The 24269-nt window shown below is 36.7% G+C and overlaps 1 protein-coding gene across 1 annotated transcript in view; it reads left to right on the top strand.

The window, feature by feature from the left end:
- Window positions 1–10129: 10129 nt before the first annotated feature.
- LOC106910523 (NT-3 growth factor receptor) overlaps window positions 10130–24269 on the top strand; it is a 32242-nt gene continuing 18102 nt past the window's right edge. The window contains exons 1-6 of the mRNA XM_014977176.2: window positions 10130–10674; window positions 16662–16736; window positions 17656–17727; window positions 18799–18870; window positions 21584–21738; window positions 22659–22801. Coding sequence (XP_014832662.2) covers window positions 10388–10674; window positions 16662–16736; window positions 17656–17727; window positions 18799–18870; window positions 21584–21738; window positions 22659–22801 — 804 coding nt within the window. The 5' untranslated portion in view covers window positions 10130–10387. The remainder of the gene's footprint in view (window positions 10675–16661; window positions 16737–17655; window positions 17728–18798; window positions 18871–21583; window positions 21739–22658; window positions 22802–24269) is intronic.

The following is a 24269-nucleotide window of genomic DNA, read 5'->3' as shown; positions in this document are numbered from 1 at the left end:
GTAATAATCATACAAGTCACAATAAAATTGATAAAATAATTATTTATGAAACCAACATAAGTTATATATCTTTACTGCACTGTTTATAATTAAACAAAGATAATTAATAAGCAAACTTACCACTAGCTAGCAACACGTTTAGCAGCCTTCGTCCCTCGGGGCTCCTTTTGTGACACACATTTTATTTCCACTGGTTGTTGTCCAGTTGTGTTGTTGTCTAACTCATGTTAGGAACATACCAACAGTGTCATGAAGTGTCATTCAGTAAATAATGACAATTTTAATGAGAATTTGCTTTAAAAGTAGGATGAAAGGTTTTATGTTATGTTTATGACAGTGTCATGTCAGTCTTATGCACACCCCATCAAATAGTGTTACTAAAATTGTAATATATTGAAAGCACAATGTAATTATAATTTTTGTTCTTTAAAGTAATAACTTTCATGTTTTTTTGTCACACTTAAATTTTCATGTTCATTGTGTTCACTTTTGACGTGTAAACTGATAATTTATGTAAAGTTCATAAAGTTGTGAGTAAAATTGGACAATTTTAAAATGTTGGTAATAAAAGAAAATATTACCTGGAACATTTTGTGTAATTAATCTTTCCATGTAATTGTAGCCTAAAACAATGTAAGTACTGTAGTGTAGTTATGCATGTAATGTACAAAATAGTAAAGTAGGAATAAAGAAGACTTTTTTGAGTAATTAAAATTGTACTGTATTAGCAATAGCAGTAAATCAAAAATAAAAAGTGTAATTTAAATACATTACTAATATATTAGCAGTATGTTTAAAGTATATTAAAAGTATATTTTTAATATAATTCTATGACAGAATTAGTACACTCAAAATATATAAATAGTACATAAAAAGTATACTTAAAGTATATTAAGTACAACTTGAAGTTGTTGCAAAAAAGTATGTTAAAGTATACTAAGTATACTAAAAATTGTAATTTAATACTATTTAAATACAATTAAAATATACTAAGCACAAAAAAGTTGTTCCAAATTAGTACAGTTTAAGTACATCAATCAAAGTATGTTAAAAATTTAGTATAAAGTATACTTTTTTTTTTTACTGGGGAGATATATTAAATATATTTTAAATATACACTTGAGCAAGTGTATATTTATGTAACCCTGTCCGTGTGAGATGACACCTCGCTGTTCGTTAGACTCTGCGTTGTGTTTACTTTAATGGGTTGTTGTTGGAAGGAAACTTGAGGCAGGAATCGGACACACATGACGGTTAGATCGTGGTTCAGACCGTTTATTCGCACCACTCGACAGCACAGCGGCTTCGCCTTCAGAATTCACAACAAATACTTCAGAATTCACAGCAAATACTGTGTGTCAACATAAGTCTCATTAAAGCAGTTTTTTTTTTGTTTACAGATACAGCATATATTAAAAAAGAAAAAGACAAAATTATACAAAACTAACTACTTGGACATTAAAAGTAACATTTGGCTACAGTGAGGAGCTGGCGGTCAGTATTGCTTACCTTCAGAATTCACAGCAAATACTGATCTTTGTACTGCCAGCGCACAGTAACAGACCCCAAGTACGGCATTCTTCAACGGACGCACTTTACCAACTTCCACAACCCAAAGAACAAATCTAACATTTTGGTGACATGCGCTGACATATTTAAAGCACTGTCCTACATCTACACTTGGGCAAATACACATTTTGTTCAATTGAAGTATACTTTTATTGAATATACTTCTTAAAAGTGTAATTTGGTACAATTTTATTTAAGTATGTTTAAAGTTCTAATTTAGAAATTGGTACAAGCATACTTTTAGCATACTTCATATATAGGTACTACATTTAAACTTAGTATACTTAAAATGTACTTTCACAAATGTAAGTATGTTTGAAATATACTAAAGTATACTTTTTTTTCACCTGGGTCCACAGAGAAGAACTGAGCCATCATCAGAGGAAAAATGAATGCTGTTGTGCTCTGTAGCAGGTGAAAATGTATATTGTTGTTGTGCAATAGCCAGACTTGCCCTTTTCCCTTACAAGTCAGAACTGACTACTGCATGGCCTCCATCTAACAGGTCCGGAAAGTTCCTAAACCTATCAAGTCTTACTCTAACTTGAATTACTAGAACAATCTATTTAAAAAGGTGTCGAGAGAGACTCATCTAGCCAGTTCACTACCTACAATCCAGATGTTACAACCTTTTTCAGTTAGTGGAGCAATCAGCTGAGTAGCCTTGCAGCTGCATAACTCCAAAAACCACACCTGTTAACGGACACTCTTTCTCTATTTGACAACGAGCACTTGTTATTGAGCTAGATTAACTTTAGCTGCTAGACATAAGCTCCAAGGGTGTTATTTTTAATCATCTATAAGGTAACGGTGAAAATACCTTCAAATCTCTAGAATCATGTGGTATTACATATTTTACAAATCACTAAAAGAACTCAAAATTGATAGATAGCCAATGTTATGATTAGTGTACTGATTAATGTATCGATTAAATAATGATTGAATGTTGATTGCTTTGGTTGTAATACAATGAAAAGTGATTGTAAATGTATTAGATGTGATTATAAGATGTACTGGGAGGCCCTGTAACTTTTATATTATAATCCCAGCAGTAAACAAAAGAACTGAAAACTTGAGAAAGAGCAAATCTGAGGGAATTGCTTCAGATAGCTGTTGAAAAGAAAAAGTGAGTCAATAAGGGACGGTGAGCAGTACGAAAGGTCACTTAGCATGTGGCCACACGAGTAAGGAGTTGCGCAGTATCTGCAGTACACAACCATGGGATGAGAGAGTATAAAGACCCTTGGAAACAGGAAAAAGGGGCTTATTCAGACAACGACGAAGCAAACCTTCCACCAAGGACCAGGGCCGTGCAGAGACCACTAAAGGGGCAGGTGCTCAAAAAGAAAGGGCACATCTGACCGCATTTTAGGACAAAGTATTAAAGCCACACAGTTTTCAGAGTTTAATAAAACAATGATAAATTACAAAATGTTGTCATTTTGCAATCAAAGCTAAGAAAAATCTCTATAAAGAACATATAACTATGCATATGGAAGATATTTTATTAGTAATTTCTTTCTGCAGGTCTATTTTGTTATAGGAAAGTATTGCAATATTCAAACCCGCAGTTTAGCAAGATATGTAAATCAGAGCTAGACCACCAGACATATTGTCTTTACAGAATTCAGAATTACACTATTAAAAATATAAACAAGGGCACAATGCAACCTTTTAGTGTACTGTAATCTATAAAAAAGAGCTGCCTGTTTCCTACTGCAGTGGAGATGAAGATGGTCCATTCAGGAAAGCAGAGCTGCATCAAACTTTAATGTGGAACTGCAGAAAGAAGAAAAAAAAAGCAAAATGTGAATTGTTAATGCATGTCACCATGAGAAAAGCCTACTGAGTTTTGCTTAAAAAAACTTTTTTTATTAAAATCACACATTTTTGTCTCATGAAGTGAAAAAATTATTTGCAAAACAAACTTATTTGCACATGTCATAAATATTTTCTTGCTATTCCAAGTTTTGGTTTGTGACTCAAAGTTTTGCTTGTGATTCTCACATGACGTCGTGGGCAGGGTCCAAAATTACAACACAAGATTTCTGATGTGTGCAAATAAAAGTTTATGTTTGGCAAATAACTTTTTAAGTTCACGAGACAAAAATGAGTTATTCAATAATAAAAATAAGTTTTTTAAACAAGACGTTTTGTTTTTTAAAAAATAAATCATTACAATTCCAAAGGTTTTATTAACAATTTTATTTTACTTAACTGAGGTCACTTTTTTTTTCATTGAATAATTGGGGAAAGATTTAGCCTAATACTCTGTGAATCAGACCCTAAATGTACTTAAAGTCTGGATTGAGTTTTTTCCCCTTCATTAATGACACACTTTTATATACATTATCTCTATCATGGTAATTCAGGGTGAGTTATTTTTAATTCTAAATGAATATCATTGTTGGACTTTTATTTAAGTGCTATTCTCCTTCAAGATACATTTACCTAACGCCAGAATAAATGCAATGTACATTATGCAGCAAAGGAAATTAGAAGATCTGACATTTATCCATTATGGAGATGATCAGTTTTGGATGGGCGATGTGCCCCTATTGCATAAGCGACACTGAAGAATGACTGATATCATTAACGATACGGGGAAGAAGCTTTTTAGTTATCTAGCTTTGCTAGCAAAGTCGTCAGCTAGCAGCTAGCTAATAGCACAACAACAACAACAACAGCCTAACCTCTGTATGATAAAAATACTGAATCGATAGATAAGAACAGTTTTTCATCACTTGGCTGTCTCCTCCCCTCAGTAGTTCTTCAGAGAAAGGCAGACGCAGAGGCCTGTCAGTGTCTGTTGTATTTCATTACCTCTCTGTTTAAACCGCTACTCCGTGCTGAAGCAGAAACGATACTTCAACGTTTTCCGTCATCTGACAAGAAGCAAGTCTACTCCACTTTATTCACCAAAGACGTTTTTTTTTTATTCAAAAACTGATCTGTAATCTGGAACGTTCGCTACGTTGAGCTCCAGTTAGCCGCCTTATCTCACTGCGCGAGAGACAACTGCGTCATGCGTCACGGGCAAAAGGTCAAAGGTAACAAGGTGACCGGAGGGCTTCTTATGTTGTACAAAAGACCCCAACAAAAAAAACCAAATAATTACAAATAATTTTAGTACATGTTACTATGTGTCAGAATAGGGCTTAGGAAATAATACAAAAAAAAAAAAAAAAAATTGACCAAAAGGGCACTTGGGGGCAAGAAGCAAAAATGGCAGGTGCTCAAGCACCCCCAGCCCCGTCCCTCTGCACATGCCTGCCAAGGACTGCAAGGTCACCTGTTGCCAGGATCTGCCTATCATCTGGTATATGAGTGAACTGCTTCCTAAAGTCTCCCAAAGTAATAGTGACAGTGGTTAGGAATAGGGAGTTGATTAGGATGTGATTTCTAAATGTATAAATGTATTTCAATTATCAAATACCAACTCTCACTTATGCAAAATCTACATGAAACTGGAAAGATCTAAATATGCCAGTTTGCACAACAATATACAATATATATACACAAAATATGCATATTTTGTGTATACATTTTGTTTGTGTAGTGTAGTGTGTGCTCTGTCAGGTAATTGTGTGAATGTAATTTTTTGGTGGTAAGGCTTGAGAAAGCCTGAAGCAGAAGTGCAAAACAAGGAACAGGAAAGAGTAAAGAGGGAGATAAATTGATCAAGCTAAGCATCAGCAGATAAAGTACATGAAAGGATAAAAAACAGACATGGGTCCAAAGGAGAAGAGGAAACACACTAAGAGATTTCAATAGTAAAAGTCATGATAACCAAGTTCTTAGAAGGAAGAGGAAAGGCTGGGAGAGGATGTGGCTGAGTAAGTAATGTGAAATCGGGGGATAATTTCCTTTTTGTTTGCTTAGAATCAGATCATGATTACAGTAACTACAAAAGCAGAAAACATTCAAGACTATTTTCTAGCCAATGTGAAGTAACTAAATGAAATGAGAATAGAACATCACCTTTGGATTTCAGCTGAACAAGGAACCATTGATGGTCAATGAGCCAATCTATGCATTGCACATGAGGAGATGTTATATCAGTGATAACAGAAACATGGGTATGTTTTGATTTTCAGAAATGGTTGATTGTTGGTCTGGTCCATTAAAACCTTTTTAATGGCTACAAGTTGATGGCTTTTACCGCCAGAGGCATAACGCAGTCAGTAATGCTGTTAAATGTGTGTATGTGGGAAAGTGTATTGTTCTACATGGTTGTGTTTTCTTTTTATATAAGCATTTAAACATTATGTCCTAAATGCACTCATCTGTCTTTCCAGCTCCCAGGGGCATCAGATAGTAAGTGAGCTAATCCAATCACTGACATATAAATAAGTTTGTTTGAGCTAAAAGTATGAAGAAAGATTAGCAGATAGCAGAGAAAATTCTATGCTTTGCCTAACTCCAATCTTGCCTTTAGAATATGACTGGAGAGAAGATCTTTACAGACTGCACTCTGAATATATTTTTGTATGGTTAGTGATTGTAGGTGAGTTTGACTAAAAGACAAGTTCCACCATGCATCCTTATTGTTGACATGGAAATGCCAAAGACCAATCATCACAGGGTTACACAAGACACCAGCACACATTTCTGCTTTCTGAATTTGTTTGCACATGTTCTAAAAATAAATGTGCAAAGCTTCAATAAAGCAGTGAGACTGATATGCTATCATGTCAAAACTATGACTTTTCCCTTTGAGGAACGATGAAGGCTGTTTCGGTTCTATTCTACTTGTTTATGTCTTCACAAACGTATGAGTGACACTTCATTCTTAGTGTTTAGTATGACAGCTATACAAGTTTCAGTTCTCCTAGAAAGACTTTTCCACAAGATTTAGGAGTATGTTTATGGATATTTTAAGTCATTGTTTTAGAAACACCGTTGTGAGGTCAGACTCTGCTGGACCAGAAAACTTTGTTTACAGTCTGCTCTAATTCTGAAGGTTTACCTTTAAATATCCACAACCAAAAAATTGAAAGATTTCTTACACATGCCCAGTTCTCTAAATTCATTTTCATACAACATACACAAATGTACAATGGACCACTGTGTGGCTCGTGTTCTGATTTCTGGACAGCAGTGCGCATGCCTCAACTGATTGGCTTACATTGGGTGAGACACATCTCAAATACAACAGACAGTAGCGCATGCACATTGGGTTGCCCTTCCATTTTATTGACAGATGCAAAAACATTTCTACAGACTGATGTATACCTCTGACCTTAGTGGTATACAATCATTTTACAATCATTACTTTGCACCAGTAATGACTTGCTGGTGCTGTCTAATTGATTTTAGTATCAATTAGGCAGATAGTAAAATGCGTCCGTTAGAAAATAAAATGTTTCACTGATTTTTCTTCTGAGATGGACTTGTAACCTGTCCAGTACACTACCTCTTACCCAATGACCACTGGAGAAAGGCACCAGACACTCTTCAACCTTGTGGATGAGCAGATATAGACGATGGATGGATGGATGGATGGATGGATGGATGGATGGATGGATGGATGGATGGATGGATGGATGGATGGATGGATGGATGGATGGATGGATGGATGGATGGATGGATGGATGGATGGATGGATGGATGGATGGATGGATGGATGGATGGATGGATGGATGGATGGATGGATTCTCTGGCAATTTTTTATAAATTATTTAAGAACTACAATGACAATAGAAAGTCTCTGTTTTTCTTTTAGCTACCATTTCCATGCTTTTGTTTTGCTGGTTATAAAACAACAAACCAGCAGAGTGCTTATGTGTCTTACATGATGATGTACTGCATATTAAACCAGTCATACATTAAATCCAGTAATGTTCCTGAGTTGCTCTTGGTGGTTTTAGATGCATGTGGTTTCAGGCTGTGTCCTGATGTGCTTAGCTGTTTAGCAGGCCACAACTCATCTACACAGACCCACAGAAGGCCCTGAGGACAAATGAAAGGCCCCAGACAGGCAGGAAAACCTCTTTCTCCACCTTTAATAGGAAATAAGGCTCCATTAGGGTGTGTAACTGTGGTTTTTGTGCCTCTGTGTTAGTTTTGCAGCACTAGATGTAATAAGCCATGGGCTTGTATTCTGAAAAAAAGAAGTAAGTCTTTTTATTTTAGTGTAGACATTCACTGAATAAAAATGACCAAAATACAGTGATGTGAAAATTACACTGTGTTAGAGCTAAATCTCTGTTAGAATATCAAACTTTAGGATCTTAAAACCTTGATCTTATTTTTGGTTTCAGGTCAAACCTCTAAACAAAGATAAGAACCAAACATGAAAAAGATGGATCAGAAATGATTAATATTTCTTTTGATTCACAACGTCTGAGAAAAACAAAGGGAGATTCTGGCTCTAGACTGTACTAGGAGTTGATTGAGAACATACAAGTCCTAAAGACAGAAACAGACCTGTGATCTGGTCAGACTTACAGAATTTCATACAATCCCCCCCAAAAATAATCATTCATCTCAGCATTCATATAGAACATTTTCAATAATACTCTGCATACAAAATAACAGAAAACTAGGCTTATAAAATCATCAAGGAATACCTAAGCAAGTTAATTGGTCACAATTATTGATTAGTGATTAAATACAAAGGGAGACGCACACACACATTTCTGTGCGTGTGCATGTGTGTGTAGGGATAGAAATAGATTACTTTTATCTATGTCTCAAAAACATAGCCTAGTCTACAAACAGTGCATTAACTGTTCACTATGAATCAATAATTCTCCCATAATGCATTACTGTCATGGGTACATTATGAAGTCATGCCATCTGATTAATATCCTCTGAATGACAGAGGGCCAAACCCCTTTGTTTATCGAAAAGCATGATAAGCTCTCTGGCCCCAGCACTGTAGTTATTTCCAATAATTTACTACAAGAGAAAAATATGCCCACTGTCATGTAATAGGATTTTGTTGTCTTTTGTTATTTTTATTGTAATGCATTAAAGAGAACTTGCGCCGAAACTCAGATGTTCCACCATTTCTTTTTTGTAGGATCTTTGTTTTTACTAAAGATGAGTCAACTTTATTTGTATAGTAACACTCAGAAACAAGGTCATTCAAGAAAGAGCTTCACAGTAATACAATGAAATCATATACAAAATATAAAATTAATTTGCCATGGTAGTGGTTGAAGAGGATCAAAGAACTGCAGGCAAAAAACATGAGAATTTAATGTAACAAAGACGAAACCAATTTACAAAATGGGACATCCAGTGGAAGAAAAAAATCCAAGCAAATACAAAAACTGAAGACACAAAGGAATTTCAGGAGGACACAAGGAGAGTCCTGAGCTGTGGCTGGGTAACAAAATGAACTGGTGACTACTAATAGAACAGGTGTGAGAGCAGGCGCTAACTGAGGGGGAGAAGGGAGAGAGAAGGAGGCACAGAAGAACAGGAAACAATTCAAACACTAACTTAGACTAAAGAAAAGTGATACACAAGAACAGAAAACTAGAAACAAGAAAAACATAACTAGAATCACTAAGGAAGAACAAAAGTGGAAAACAGGGTAAACTAAATAGAGAGACTGAAGGAACACCAAAACTGGCAAAAATAACAAAAATCCCCCCAAAAAACTGAAACTCCAGATCCCAACAAGATTAAGCTGAAGCTGGGAAAAGAGTGAAACATGACAATTACCATGAGCTAAATGGCCACTCAGCAAGGAAGAAGCCTTTACTTCAAAAGAAACATAAAACAACAGACTGCAGTTTGCAATTGCACACAAGGACAAATATCTTCCTTTTTAGAGCTTTGTGGTCTGAGGCCGTCACAAAGCCCTGATCTCAATCATATGGAGAGTTTCTGGGAAGACCTGAAAAGGCCTGCCTACAAAATATACTCATAGTTCCAGCAGTTCAGTCAGGAGGAATGGGCCAGAATTCCAAGAAGCTACTGTGAGAAGCTTGTGGATGGAAACCCAAAAGGTTTGATCCAAGTCATACATTTTAAAAGACCGTGACCTTTGATACTTATCAAATGTATGTAATTTTTTTAAATTCAATGTCTTCGATGGATAAGTACAAATGAAAAAAAGAGAAACTTATTTCTGAAAGAATGACAAATACAATGGCACAAAAATATTTCTAAAAAATCTTCTCACCAAGTTTTCTGGCTTTTAGTAAGCAGAAATAATTTCAGTAATTCTAACTCAGCAAAAATTAACTTCAGAACAAAATGTGTTTGTGTCTTCTGACACAAACATATATATATATATATATATATATATATATATATATATATATATATATATATATATATATATATATATATATATATGAGGGTCAATTAAATGATAACATGAGGTAAAGTAAGTTCATTTGTGTATTTTAAGTGTATTGAATTATTTATTAGGATATTTATATAGTTCTGCTTTTATTTTTAATTCTGTTCATTTCTGTCCTCTGTGCCTCATTGGTTGGAAAGCCATGGGCCTGTGTAGGTGGAGCTTAAAGTTCACCATATGGTGACAACAGGGACTCACAGTGGGAATATCAGCTGAGGCAGAGAGGGAGGGGAGAAATGGAGATGCCAGGATGAATGACAGAAGAGAAAAGCAGAGGGATGGGGCCTCAACCCTTAGATCCCTGGAAGACTGTTCATGGTTTTTCTGCAGTGTCTTTGCGCTCCTACAGATATGATCTACACAGGACCCACGGACCAGGAGAGGTTCTCTCTGCTGGCGTTTGGACTGTGTTGAGAGAGGAAAGTACCGCTTCTACCAGATATACTGAGGAAAAGTTATTTTTATTGTTTCCACAGAGAGGAGCAGTGCAGGAAGATGAAGGATGTTAGTGATCCCGACATGGGGGTCCGAAGAACATGTTCCTTTGATCAGACTGTGAGGATCTGGAGCTGCTGGAAGGTTTTCCTTCTGCTGATCTGTTTGTTCCACAGCAGCCTGAGCTCCCTGTTGGACTGCCCGCCTACCTGCACCTGCTCTTCCACCGAGATCTACTGCAACAAGTCGGACAACAGCAGCATTTCTCAGCTGCTGTCCTTCCACATGGCAGGCGCGGAGAATATGAGTGAGAGCATCGTGGACCTTTTCCAGAACATCACCAGCATGTAAGAGTTATTTTAGACCCAATTCACCAGCAACAGATCGTAACTCTGTCGGTGTTTATTTACATCTTCATAAACAGGAAAAAGAAAAGTTCTTACTTTGATTTAGTAAGTTTTCTCTTACTAAATCACATAAAATGTTTTCACATTTAATCAATTTGATCTCATTAGGGTGAAATAAAAAGTTAATGTTGAGAAATCCTTTATTTTCAAATATCACTAAATTTTTTAATTACTCTGCTGATGGTGAGAAAAACACCAACTAAAGGAAACCAAAGCCAGGATGCTATCCAATGTCTTCTCTGCTTTTCAAAGGAATCTTAGTATTAGCCTAACATGGCTGCTGCTAGTTTGCCAGTCTCTCATTTCATTTGGAGAAACATTTTTAGGCTTATATTTCTTTTCATGAAAAGCATAAAAAGAAACTAAAGTAAAGCTTTTACTCCTATGTTGCAATTTATTATCACAACAGTTAAAAGATAATCAAAGGATTATTTCCCAGTTTTGACCTCCATGTTTTCCACAAAACTCTCCGTTTGACTGCACTGGTATGCCTACCTTTTATTTCTTTGGCCTTTTTAATACTGAATATTACTTTCTATAACTGCATCTTATTCACTGGGAAATATATATTCTGTTATTTCTTAAGGCTGCTATTAAAGAATCTCACAAAGGAGACCAATACTAGTCCAATACAGCACCAAACAATCAGACTTTTGAACTTTTTGTTGAAGAGTCATCACTAAATGATTGTTAGACGGGAAACAATATTTTGCTTTTATATTTAAAAACTTTCAAAGTTTGTTTTCAAAATGTCCTTCATGTAATATAAAAAGAAACAAGGTACATTTAAAAAATATAATTGAAGGAATTATTTTACTGGCAAAATATTTTGGTTTTCTCTATCGGTGCATGTTCTTTCTAGCTTTGCAGGAACCACAGACCATAGAACCGGATCGGGCCAATGCAGAGTTCTGCTCAGATAGAACCTCTCAACCTAACTTGAATCTGACCTCTGGGTTGCTGTTTTCTATTGCATTGGACACTCACTTTGACTTTTTTATTAATTAAAAACGGTAAAAATTCAAAGAGGTTATGCTACCAATAATAAAGCATACCAAAAGGATGCTACAGAGGAAGTGTTGAATCAGACTGTGGTGACAGCTGAAAATGTAGAGAATTTTATTCTATTGCAACAGATCTGGGGTAGGCAACTATAAATTCTAGGAGATTATTTTCTATATGTATATAGTACTTAATGTAAAGTCCCAAAAGGCGTTTTGAAATTATTATTTTTTTAATTAATTTAATGTAAAATGTCCATTTCAATTTACATTATTGACATTAATAAAGTGAATCAAGCTTATTAAGTCGTTTTCAAAATGCAACATGCAAAAAAAGCAATGACTGGATTGTGTGTTTGTTTATTGAGAACCACTTTCCTTCATTAATTCATTAATGAATCACATCGACAGCAAAGGCCAGATCTGTTGTCGTTGTTGCACTTCTTTTCACAAAACTCCTGAGTCTCTGCATCCAAGCCCCAAAGTGTTTTAGTAACCTTGTCCAGCCAGAGTCGTCTCTGAATTGCAGAGCCGATAAGCCGGTTTGGATTTTCGGGTAGCCTCTGTTCTCCATCAGTCTCCTCCAACAGTGAAACAAACTGCGATTCAGATCTTTTACCCTGATGAAATGACATATTTTAGTTAGCATCAACAGCATGGTTCATTTAAAGACTCACCTGCACAACATCTCTTGATGAATGATTCAATGCAAGAGGTTATGTTCTTGATACATTTAAATTGACTTAATTGACATTGATCTAAAGTCCAGAATTTGTCCCCGTCCAAACTGGACAGCCATCAGTGGTAACATCTACCAGTTTGTCCAATTTTAGTCCCACATCTCCATGGATACATTAACCACTGTGAACAAATCACTCCCTGTTATAGTGCCTTTCATTGGCCACATAGCTGTCAGATGCTTTGGTAAGTGTTTTGTTAATAAACAAACAAAGATAAGTATATAACATCCTGCTGCTGCAATGTTGGATGACTGGAGCTTTATGAAAACATCTTCATTGTTTTCTCAGTAGCTAGCCAGTCTTCTGATGCTCATGTATGCTCTGTATTGCTCAACCCATGTACTTCTTTCTCTCTGTGTTTACTTTCATAATGGTAGTAGATGAAGTTGTAATCTTGAAACACCTCTAAGCTCAAGGACAGATTTCAGCAAAATAAAGATCTATGTTAAAGTCTAGGCCAGGTGTGGGCAACTCCAGGCCTCAAGGGCCGGTCTCCTGCAACTTTTAGGTGTGTCTCTACTTCAACACACCTGAGTCAAATAATGAGGTCGTTAGCAGGACTCTGTAGAACTTGACTGCACTTAGGAGGAGATTCAGTAGTTGGATTCAAGTGTGTTGGACCAGAGAGACATCTAAGAGTTGCAGGACACCAGCCCTGGTCTAGGCCTCGCTATGGATCAGGTCCACCTAAAAATCCTCTTCTGTACAAAACTCTGCATTCCATGTCTAAAATTTTTTGCCGACATATGTAATTACCCAGGGTTAACTTCTTGAAAGCGATTCAGCACATTTGCTGGGCCACATAAGTCCACTGACGACATCAAGAAAGCAGTAGTAGCCTTCAAAATAAAAGTACTTCTCACACCTTTATCAGATTAATAGGATTTACACTTTTCTTACAAACTCATGCCAAAGGTTGTGTGTGGGCTGACAACCTTTGGATGGATGGTGCCTGTAAAATGTCCAGGTCTACCACAGATAATGTGTTTTGTATACGTCGACATACCGTCATTGCTGTGACCCATAATGAGCTGATTACGATGCTGGACACACACCAACAGTTATGTTATTTTAATGCTCACATAATTAATACGGAAATAATACATCATAGATTAAAACATGTCAAGCTCACCACTGCTGTTCATATACTGCTAAAGGACCATTGTCACCTGCAGTATGAGAACGGTGCTTCTGTACTGGATGCATACTTCAGTGTTTTATAGGTTATTGTTAATTTGGAAAAAAGATATTAGAGGATGGACGGATCAGAAAGAGTTTTCATCGTGGTCACATGATTTGGGGAACAAATAACTTATAAACAGCCTTTCTTTTAGGCATCATATTCATTACTGATGTGTATGATCCTGCAGTCATAGAGGTAAAGATGTTTCTCCAGTTCACACATATATAAATTAATAATCAGACTAGCTGCTTTTGGTTGAAGGTTAAGTAGGAACTGTAACATTTGTCGGTATAATAGATTTCTCTAATACATCAGTAGGTTGGCAGCAGATTTAAGACATCATATTTAAGAGATTACATATCTTAGTGTAGGGTCAGCAGTCCACTTTTCTATTTTCACAGAACCTCTCCTTGGAAAAATAATTATCTTTTTAATTAATAAATTAGCTGCTAAAGATAATTATCAAGTAAAGCTTTAACCATTGTTGATCAAATGTGAAAAATAAATAAATACCAATAACCAATAATGACTACTTCTGCCACCTTATAAATGAAGTTCAATCTGGAGAGACTCAGACAGAGAAAGAAAGCGATTTAAAAAAGTTTAATGACAGATAAACATTAAAGTCATTTGGCGTTTAGGCCCCGGCCAAGGACGTCGAGCTGGAACTTCAATAAGCTTGATAAACATTCCTGATGCTGCATAGGAATGTAGTCCCCCCGGGGCCTATACTGGTGGCGGAGGTCGAAGAAGGATGTGGGCTGAAGAGCCGGGAGCTGAAGGTGGAGATGGGGCGGAGGTGGGTTGATTGCAGCTGGTAAGTGGAGGAGGCCATGGATGAAGGTCCTTATCAACTGGAGCTTTATCGATGATTGGCCATGGCGTGGATTGATCCAACGCTGATAGGTCCAGGGTGATGAGAGAGAGGTGCTGATTGATGAGGCAGGTGAGGCTAAAGAGTCTTCCAGATTGAATTTGGGCCAAAGCTTCATTTACCATTTAATGTTATTAGTAATTAGTCTTGCTATGTCATTTCACATGAAGAGCATTAGTTTCAGTAGAGCTCAGTTATATGTACGGTCAATTTAATGACTGTTTAAAGTCATGAATTTATTGAGCATTAAATGCAGGTTTCCTGCAGAGTTGAGTATCTGTCTCTCATGCTCCCTCTCTCTCTCTCTTTCTTTGTTTCTCAGGTTGATTTTTACACCAACACTGCACATCATAGGGAGGCATTTTACTTAGTGTTGTTGAATTAACCCTTATAGGGTCCACATGCTCCAATACTGTTTATTTGACACTTTACTGGATTTTACTGTGTAACTGAAACACATTATTAATTCCACACATAATGTACAGATCCTACATTCCTGATTGCCATAATGATAATCGGAGGAAACCTAGTTAAGTTTTACATATACTTTATTTTTGGCATTAAGAAAACTGTATGGAACTGAAGTAGTTCAGCTGTGATTTTGGTTTTGCTCCCAGTCTAAAGTCATATGTGATTCTGCTGAACAGGTTAGTCCAACCCAAAGTCAATGCTGCCATCTGACCTTCACATGGCTGTGCTGCTAGTTGCTGCAAAAAAACTTAATTACTTCATGTTTATTTTGATAGTATTTTTGGAACCAGTTTGACTAACCTTATTGCCATGCTTTTTGTAAGCAAGTCTGTCTGCGTGTGAACCTACAATATAACTTCTGTTAATGCGTTTCTAACAGCTTTCAACCAAAGACATTATGACAAGAAATCAATATATGTGGATCAATCCTTTCCTAATGTCAAATTTAAAATGTATCTATTATAAAAATGAAGAAAAAAATCAATATGTCCTGTCTTTAATGCATTAATTATGTCAGAGAACTTCAGTCATATATGAACTCATAGATTCCAGATAAATCTGGGCTGTTTAATGTATCAGTGCTTGAGGCCTACAGCACTGTTAGCTTTTAATGTTGTACCTCCTTTATCACAGGAACAAACTTGAATCAGGGCAAAAAATTATTTCTCTGGTTTGGGTGTTGAAGCATTTAATGATCTTATTTCATTTAACAATTATCAGCAAGTTTATTTTAAAATTGATGAACAATTAGCATTATTAACTACAGTACATCAGTCCTTAGGATTCTGTAATCTGTTACACACCATGTTTGGGAATAATACCTATTTGTTTCTCCTTCTCCTTAGTGTCAGTTTTAGCAGTTTTTAATATTATTAATGTTTTAATTGTCTATATTATCTTGTATGTAGTATGAATTTATGGTGCATTCATTTATGTATCAGGGCCTGGACTTTAACTTGTTCATTGCAATTATTTAATTATGATTTTAATGTGTCCTAACACAATTAAACACTTTTTTTTACATACAAAATCCTGAGCCATAACCTTTGTATTCATACCTCTAAAGCTGACACACAAGTGTCTGAAAAACTATATTGTTGTGTTTAAGTTCATCAAAAAGGACTTAGCCTATCAGCGCTGCTATTCTAGTGTAAAATAGCATCTCAACTCTAAACAGCAGCACTGATATTCCGCATCCACAGTCCCCATTTCTGAAGAAGTTTTATTTTTTTCAAAAAAGTAAAAAAAAAAAAAAAAGATGAATCAGGGGTTCCTGCACCATTTTAAAGAGATATAATAGCACTATGCACCACTATGATGGTTAAATAACCTAAATAACTCAATAAGAACAAATATCTTTGTTGTTGAGCTCATTTTCTCTTTGTTAATAATAATTTGTTAATAATTATTATTATATTATTATAATTATTATCCTAATAGTATAATATATTATACTATTATAATATGTTATACTATTATAATAATTATAATAATATAATTATAATAATGATTATAATTATATAATTATTAAAATAATTATATAATAATACCTAGAATTAGTTTTCAGAATCTAGAATTTCTTCTATTTCTGGATTTTTAAGTGAATGACAGGAAGTTTTTACTTTCTCTTAGTTAAATGTTGTGGTTTTTCCCTGCAGATACCTTGATAACTGGACAGGTCTGAAAGCACTGAAAGATGTGGACATGGAGCTGTACCCTGGCCTACAGAGACTGTGAGTACTGAAGTATTTGTACACATGTTTCCGTATGCAGAATAACATTGTTTGTGTTTTAAATAAATCCCCAGCTGGCCATAAAAATATTTTTGCCTCCATTCATCTGGTTCATTGCCAGCAGTTGCAATGCATTTTTTTTGAAAGTGAGCTTGATGAAAAGACCTCCCAAAAAATATTTAAAAAATGAAAAATAAACCTCAAATATTGTCTTTAGAAGATTTTCATTAAATGTTAAACTATGTGACAACTAGCTCCTTTTAAAAAATGATCAAATTTGAAAATTGTTGAGATTTCAGTGATGGTAAATTACAGCCATGGTATCATCTTTCAGTAGGAGGGCTTTACCTTTCAGGACAAACTAAAATTAACCTTTTAGGACCAAGTCAAAAGTATTTATTATCAATATAAATGTTATATCTCTGAAGACAGATATCAGATATTGGAATATGGTCTCATGGTTACATTCCATCCAGTCTGCCAAATTTACCAAACGTGATGTTAAGAAATTTTTTTTGCCAACAGCCATCAGCATCTTCGATAACTCTGAAGAATCTAAATTAATGAGTTACAACAACATTTAATTTCTCTTTGGGATTAATAAAGTATTTTTCAATATGAATTTGAATTGAATTGAAGTAACTTGGCCATCTGCTCGTGTTCCAGATGTCCTGAGGTTCATTCAAATGAGCCTCCGAAAGTTGAATCTGTGCTGGCGTTTCTGTTTAGACAGAAGAGTCGTTCTCCTGGGAGCCTAAAGGAGCCATGATAGTTTAGGTTTTTAACATTACTTCATAATTTCTAACATTTAACATGCTAGCTGAGGCCAATCAAGCCTGAGATAAACCCTTCGGAGTGTTTATTGTATTAACACGTGTGTGATCTGTCTTCTCCCTTTTTTCAAATGTGTGTTTAACAGAACTATCACCCGAAGCAGCCTGCACACACTCCATCCTCGGGTTTTCTCCAAGAACCTTAATTTGCGCTACATGTGAGTCCACAAAGTCCTGCTGTGCCTTCTGAACTTTGGAGCAACACAATGCTTCATTTCAGTGACGCGTCAGTATTTCTGAGCTTTGCAAATGTATTTCATCTCCTCAAACTTGTCCGCATTTGTAAAATTTCCTCCACAAACTTATGAGCCAGACCAACATAACAAGTGCGCAATTGTAAAGTGGAAAAAAGTGACTGAGTAACATCTAAAATTTCTGCCCCCTTTCTGTGAAACCCTTAAATAACATTCAGTCCAACCATTTGCCTTCAGACGTCCCCTGAGCAGCAAACAGTAAATTACTGAACAATCCAATGGAAATACCATATTTTCCGCACTATCAGGCACACCGGATTATAAGGCGCACCTTCAATGAATGGCCTATTTTAAAACTGTTTTCATATATAAGGTGCACTGCATTATAAGGCGCATAGAATAGACTCCATAGTAGAGGCTGGAGTTACGTTATGCATCCACTAGATGAAGCTGCACTGAAGGATGAATGTCTAAATCCACTTTGTTGACATACAGAATGTCAACAAAACAGTCCGACTCCGGTCGGCGAGGAGAGCATTCCGCGACTGGGCCGGAGCGTGGCCAGACAATGGTCACCCTTCTCCATTCGCGCACAGCATGTTCGTGGAGAACGTGATGCTAAATGACCTGCAGACAACCTAATTATAGACAGTCAGTAGGTAGATAGGTCAGTCAAACTTTATTAACAAACCAGCATTCTGACAACTATCCCAGCATGCATCGTGTGCTTCTTCTTCTACGGGCGAAAATGAAGTCGGCGGCTGCTTACCGTAGATGCTAGACCTGTTGTGGCTTAATATTGGTCCATTATATATAAGGCGCACCGGATTATAAGGCGCACTGTCGGCTTTTGAGGAAATTGAAGGTTTTTAGGTGCGCCTTATAGTGCAGAAAATATGGTAATTATCAGAGATCAAAGCAATATTCTGTTTTTATTTATGATATTTTTCTCTTTTTGTTCTCTAAATATTAACTTTCGAATTTCTGCCATATGCACCTTTTCGGTCTCTGCCTTTCTGTCGATTTCTCCCTTAGAAACCTGTCTATGAACCCCATGTTGAAGACTCTGTCCTGGCATGTCTTTGAACATCTGCAGCTAACAGCACTGTAAGTCAGCCCTGGATTTGTTTTTTTCACTGACCTGTTGTTAGTACACCTCTAGGTGTATCTGCATGACAATAGTTTCTCTCTCCAATTCAATCCTCCTGCCTTATAAGTTAGTAGGTGGATGAATCCCTCACAGGCGTACAAAAATGTAGTCAGAAAAAATATTTTCCCATTTTATTTCAGACTTATCCTGCTGACTTATCCTTGACAAAATATTTCAGACAGTGTTGGGTCAAGACCACCTAACCCGAGACCAAGACAAGACCAACACCAGAGTGTATTGAGACCAAGACAAGACCAAGACTTTTTGGGTCCGAGACCAAGTCAAGACCAAGACCAGTGCCCCACGCTACATGATACGATAAAATGTGAAAGATGATCAAAATTACTTCTCAAATTGATCTGAAACATCCATATTCCCATAAAAACACCTAGATATTAAATACTTAATAAATTTAACCAATATTAAAATGGCTTCCATCTCTGTGCTACAATCTGCAGTGGTCTCGTGCCATCCCTAAAAAGATCCATGTCCATGTTGCTCATGTCAGAGCAACATGGACAAACCAACATGTTTTGTTATCCGCTATCTTGACCGACAAAATAAAAAAAACGGTCATGTACTATTTTTATCCGTGAAATTAGAATCATATTAACATCGGCTATTTAGCCGCATTTTATGCGGTTTAGTTAATATTCACTGTGAATCCAGATCCCATCACAAATTAACCACTGACTGAGGCCCCAATAACTTTTAATAAATTGAATTAAGCAACTTCACTCACCCGCTGGGATCTGAACGCACTTCCTCCTGGTCCCCATCTGCAGAAAAATCTGCGCTAATTTATCAGTCAGTTGGATCTGTCTGATCCAAACAGATCAACTGAACTCTGTGAGTGTTTTACCCTGTGCGGTCCGGTGTGCGCTTTTACCAGGATTTTTTTTTTTTTTTTTTTGCGTGTTTTTACTTCTCCGAAACGGACAGATGTTACGTCTGCAGCTCCTCCAGAACGCCGCTCTCCTGGGTAACGTGAATCCAGAAGGCTCCATTTGTTAAAACCGCTTGATGAGTTACTTCCAGCGGTTTTTAATACTTCGCAGCGGCGTAGCCGCGTCCGCAGTGGTTGAGCAGCGGACTGCGCATTTTACAGTCTAATTAATTTCTGCGTCGTCATTTATTTCCTCAAGATAAACTGCCGGCTCCTCAAATGGATTAACACAACGTTGCATTCTCTTTAGTTTTCTCTGGTCTGTAATGGAGACTTGAATTTAACGCTCCATTTCAACCAAAGGTTTGTAATGCGCTTCCTAACCAGACGCTCCAAAGCGTCCGGTCCATAACTCTTCAACACGCTGTCAGCTCCCGGTCAGAAAGACGCATTTAGTTCAGAGTCCATGAGATGATATTCAGAAAGGATTCTTTTAATTAATTGATTTCAGTTGCCTCTGAGACTAAATCTTTGCGTAAAGTCTATAATGTATATATATTACAGCCCTACCATTATTTATTTATGCTAGGGCTGCCCAAGTCTAGTTTTCCAGAGCTACCATCTGCAACTTTAGATGGTTCCTTCTCTAACACATCTGGATCATTGACTCACTATAAGCCTCTACAGAACTGAGTTGCTGCTAATGAGGGAAGTCAAGCTTTTGTCTGGGGTGTGTTTTAGCAGGGATGCATCTAAAAGTTGCAGTCTGGAGGACTGAACCTGGGCCCTCCTGATTTGTACTGTCAATGAGGCCCGTTGAGGGTGGCCAATATGCTGAAGTGGCCCTCGGTGAAATTGAGTTTGACACCCCTGGCGTATGGTAATCTCATAGAACGACTCTGAGGATTCCAGTCCTATCTAATAAGTAAAGAGACGAGCAGATGAATCGTACTGTTTCTGAATGTCGCATCACTATATTGCAGACTTTTGGACACAGCGTTGTCCCATATATGCGACAAGTCAGTCAACATCTCCTCACAATAATTCAGCGCAGTGAGTGACAACTTTTTTTCATCAAATGCTTATGTGTCTCTATACAGCTAGCTTTTGCTAACATCACGTCAAGCTTACCTTTCTTTGAGCTACTTTTCTAAGTGACGAAAAAAGTTAAACGTTGTTCCCACCGTCTGTGAAAGCAAAGCGCTGCTGAGTTAGCTGTGGCCATCGGATTTTTTATGATTTATGCAGCGCTATTCTATTACTGACTATTAGACATCTTCTGCCGCTGAGAGAAAACCACTGCGCATGTCTTGGAGCGCCACGTGCGAGTGAAAACTGGGGGGCGACAGGGGAGAAACAGAAACACGTAATTGACAAGTTACGTTATTGGTTGGATTTTAATCGGTGCGTTTTGCATCCACTGAAACAAAGATGTTAACAAATAAACTGGATAGTATGCTGTATGTTTAGTGATATTTTCACAGTTGCGGTCTCGGCTGGTCTTGAAATAAAATGCCGAGTCCTCATGGCCCGAGACCGAGACAAGACCGAGACCAAATGTGACCGAGACCATCAAAAAATGGTCTCGAGACCAAGACCGATCTCGAGTACTACAACATTGATTTCAGAGACAGTTCTTCCATTTATAGCTGAATGGTCCCTTCAAATTCAATGTGCAATGTGTTTCTCCGTTTTAAGAAAGCTTGATAAAGTCTTTCTTTACTTTAACCTTCTTGCCCTCTTCAGTGAGCACCTTATTACAAAACTGACTGCTGTATCTGCAGGCATCTGGAGGGAGTGGTGTTTTCCTGCGGGTGTGAGATCCGCTGGCTGCAGCTGTGGCAGCAGAGAGGAGAGGCGGGCCTGAGCAGCCAGCAGCTGACCTGCTCCACCGGACACACACGCATCCTGCTGCTGGACATGAACGTCACCAACTGTGGTGAGAAAAGACTCAAATCAAATAGAGTAAAATTTAAATAGTCATAAATTCAAACTTTTCCATTCATATTGATTGTAAATAAATGTAGTTCTTTGTTGGTAAAAGTAATGGTTTAAGAAATGTTTCGAGATGTCCTTTTTTTTAAAAAAAATACACAACTATTTTAATTTGTGGATGAAATGAATATTTAGCTTTTTGTTGCATAAATAAGAAAAACTAATTTTTTGATACTCTGATGACTCACATTACCAAAAACTTTCCAGTATCATAAACCTCTTCTTCCAATTGTATATATATTGTGATGTGCAGCTATGCTAGCTTAAAAAAATAACCTAAAATATGGCCTAAAAATGATTAGTGATGTTATGTTATAGCAGATTGATAAACTGACCAGAAGACATAAGTGTGTTAGTAAAATTATGTCCATAATTTTTATTCTGATTTACAGCCCGTTTCTGCCAAAGCAATTCAAGTCTGTTTTTCTTTCATTATGCTTCTAAATTACATATAGCCCTGAAGCTTTATTAATGCACACAAACAACTTCTTTTATAATTTCTGCATCTTTGACAACATAGGAAAGCTTAGAATCCAACTTTCTGACTTTGTAAATAATTCAAAATACACCTGGTTTTTGTTGTAGCCAGTCATTTTTACACATAGTTAATCTGGTTTCTTGATTGCCCTTTTTTATTTCTAAACTTGTACACTGATTAATCACTCCACTTAAGAAATGGAGAGTTTCATATAAATGACTGAATGACACAATTATAATGAACTTCCATGTCCATGATTGTAGTTTTGAAAAGACTTAAAAATGTGAAGATAAGTTTGTCTCTGTTCACTTGAGCAAGAAATCCCAGTTTAATCCAGATAAGGTGTTTCATCATTTGTGAACTCAGCCTCTGCTTCTCTGTTCCAGACCTGCCAGTGGTCAGCGTCAGTCACAGCAACCTGACAGTTGTGGAAGGTGATGAAGTAACAGTGATCTGCAACGGCTCCGCACTGCCAATACCTGAGGTGGACTGGGCTGTTAATGGCTTACAGTCCATCACCACACAACAGGTATGCAGTATGCAACCACCAGAGATTTAATACTTCTTTTTACTAGGTAAAACATTAAGGGCAATTTCTTAATGAAAGTTTTAAAACACGTAAAAAGGGAAGGATAACATTTACATACATTGAGCAAAGTGTTCACTCTGCAAAAACAATTACATGACTACTTAAAATGTCCTAGTCTGTCTTTAAAAGCAAGAACTGAAATGAAAGTGTTGAGATGTTATTTTGATGAAAATTCCAATCATTTGCAGCAGCAAAACAGAAAGACATAAGACCTGAAGAATATTTGGCTTTAGGGATTTTCATTTTAATACATTGGGAGAAGTGATTTTAGTAACTGGACTAAATAAGGAGGTGAAAGAAACAGCAGGGTTTTATATATGAACAAGAGCCAGTGGATGTTAAGATGAGGCTCCAATGAAGGCCAATTAACCTGAGAGTACAACAGACAGTGATGTGTTAAAAGGGGCACTAATAAATTTGGTAATAAACAAAAGTTATTTGGTTCATAAATCTTTGTTTCTCAGGTTTCATGTAGACCCTGACCAGACTTGCATATTCATAGAAATAAAATTAAAAAAAATTGGGGTCCTGAGGTCCTGTCAAATACAAAATTAATCATATTGTATTTTCAAAGATTGTTTTTAGCAGTAAAACTTTAATGTTACCCCTCCCAGACCAAAAAACACACATCCGTTTTTGCCCTGAACGCCCCCCTGTATCTGCATGAAATGGTTCGTTCCTGCTTGGAGCGCTTGAGAGTGCAGCTGCAGTCAGTAGAAGCTGTGGCCACGAATGACTGTGCCAGTTACTATGCTGCTAAGAAAAGTTATCAAATCAGGTTTTCAAAACCAAAATAGAGAGAGGGAGAGAGAGAAAAAGGCAAGAATGTTAATTTATAACCCAGTTTTTCTCCAAGAGGTGGGTAGACTGAGAGATTATCAACCATTTAGCATAATTAGCTTAGCTACAAACTGCTGTTTGCCTCCATTTCACTAGCATTTAATGAATTAAGGAAAAAATATTACCAACATATTCATATATTTAACTTGTTCCCTGTACCTTTTACCACGTAACAACAGGTGAGTCAGTCAGCAGCAGTTATAACTCACGTCCCTCCTGACCCGTCCTCTCCTGAGTGAAATTAAAGCTGCAGTATGTAACTTTTATATAAATATATTTTTTCCACATATTTGTTAAAACTGTCATTATGTTGTGACAGTATGGTATGAGAGGTAATCTATGAAAAATGTATTTCCTTTGCTTTCTCCCAGTGCTCTCTTAAAAACAACCAGTCAGTGACAGGAGAGTTTTAGTGCTGTCAATCACAATCTCATGTGGCTGCTCATCCTTCCACCCCCTCGCTCTGTGCTATGCTGCAGCTAGCATATCCTGTTGTAAATGCTTAATCTAGTTAGCATAGCTACCAATGAGCACAGATAAACTATTTCCCTGAAATAACATGTTATTT

This window comes from Poecilia mexicana, unplaced genomic scaffold (genome assembly GCF_051168715.1).
Source record: "Poecilia mexicana isolate PSO_F unplaced genomic scaffold, ASM5116871v1 scaffold_6, whole genome shotgun sequence".
In the NCBI taxonomy this organism is placed as follows: Eukaryota; Metazoa; Chordata; class Actinopteri; order Cyprinodontiformes; family Poeciliidae; genus Poecilia; species Poecilia mexicana.
The sequence above is the reverse complement of the archived record's forward strand: the minus strand, read 5'-3'. Positions and strand labels throughout refer to the sequence as shown.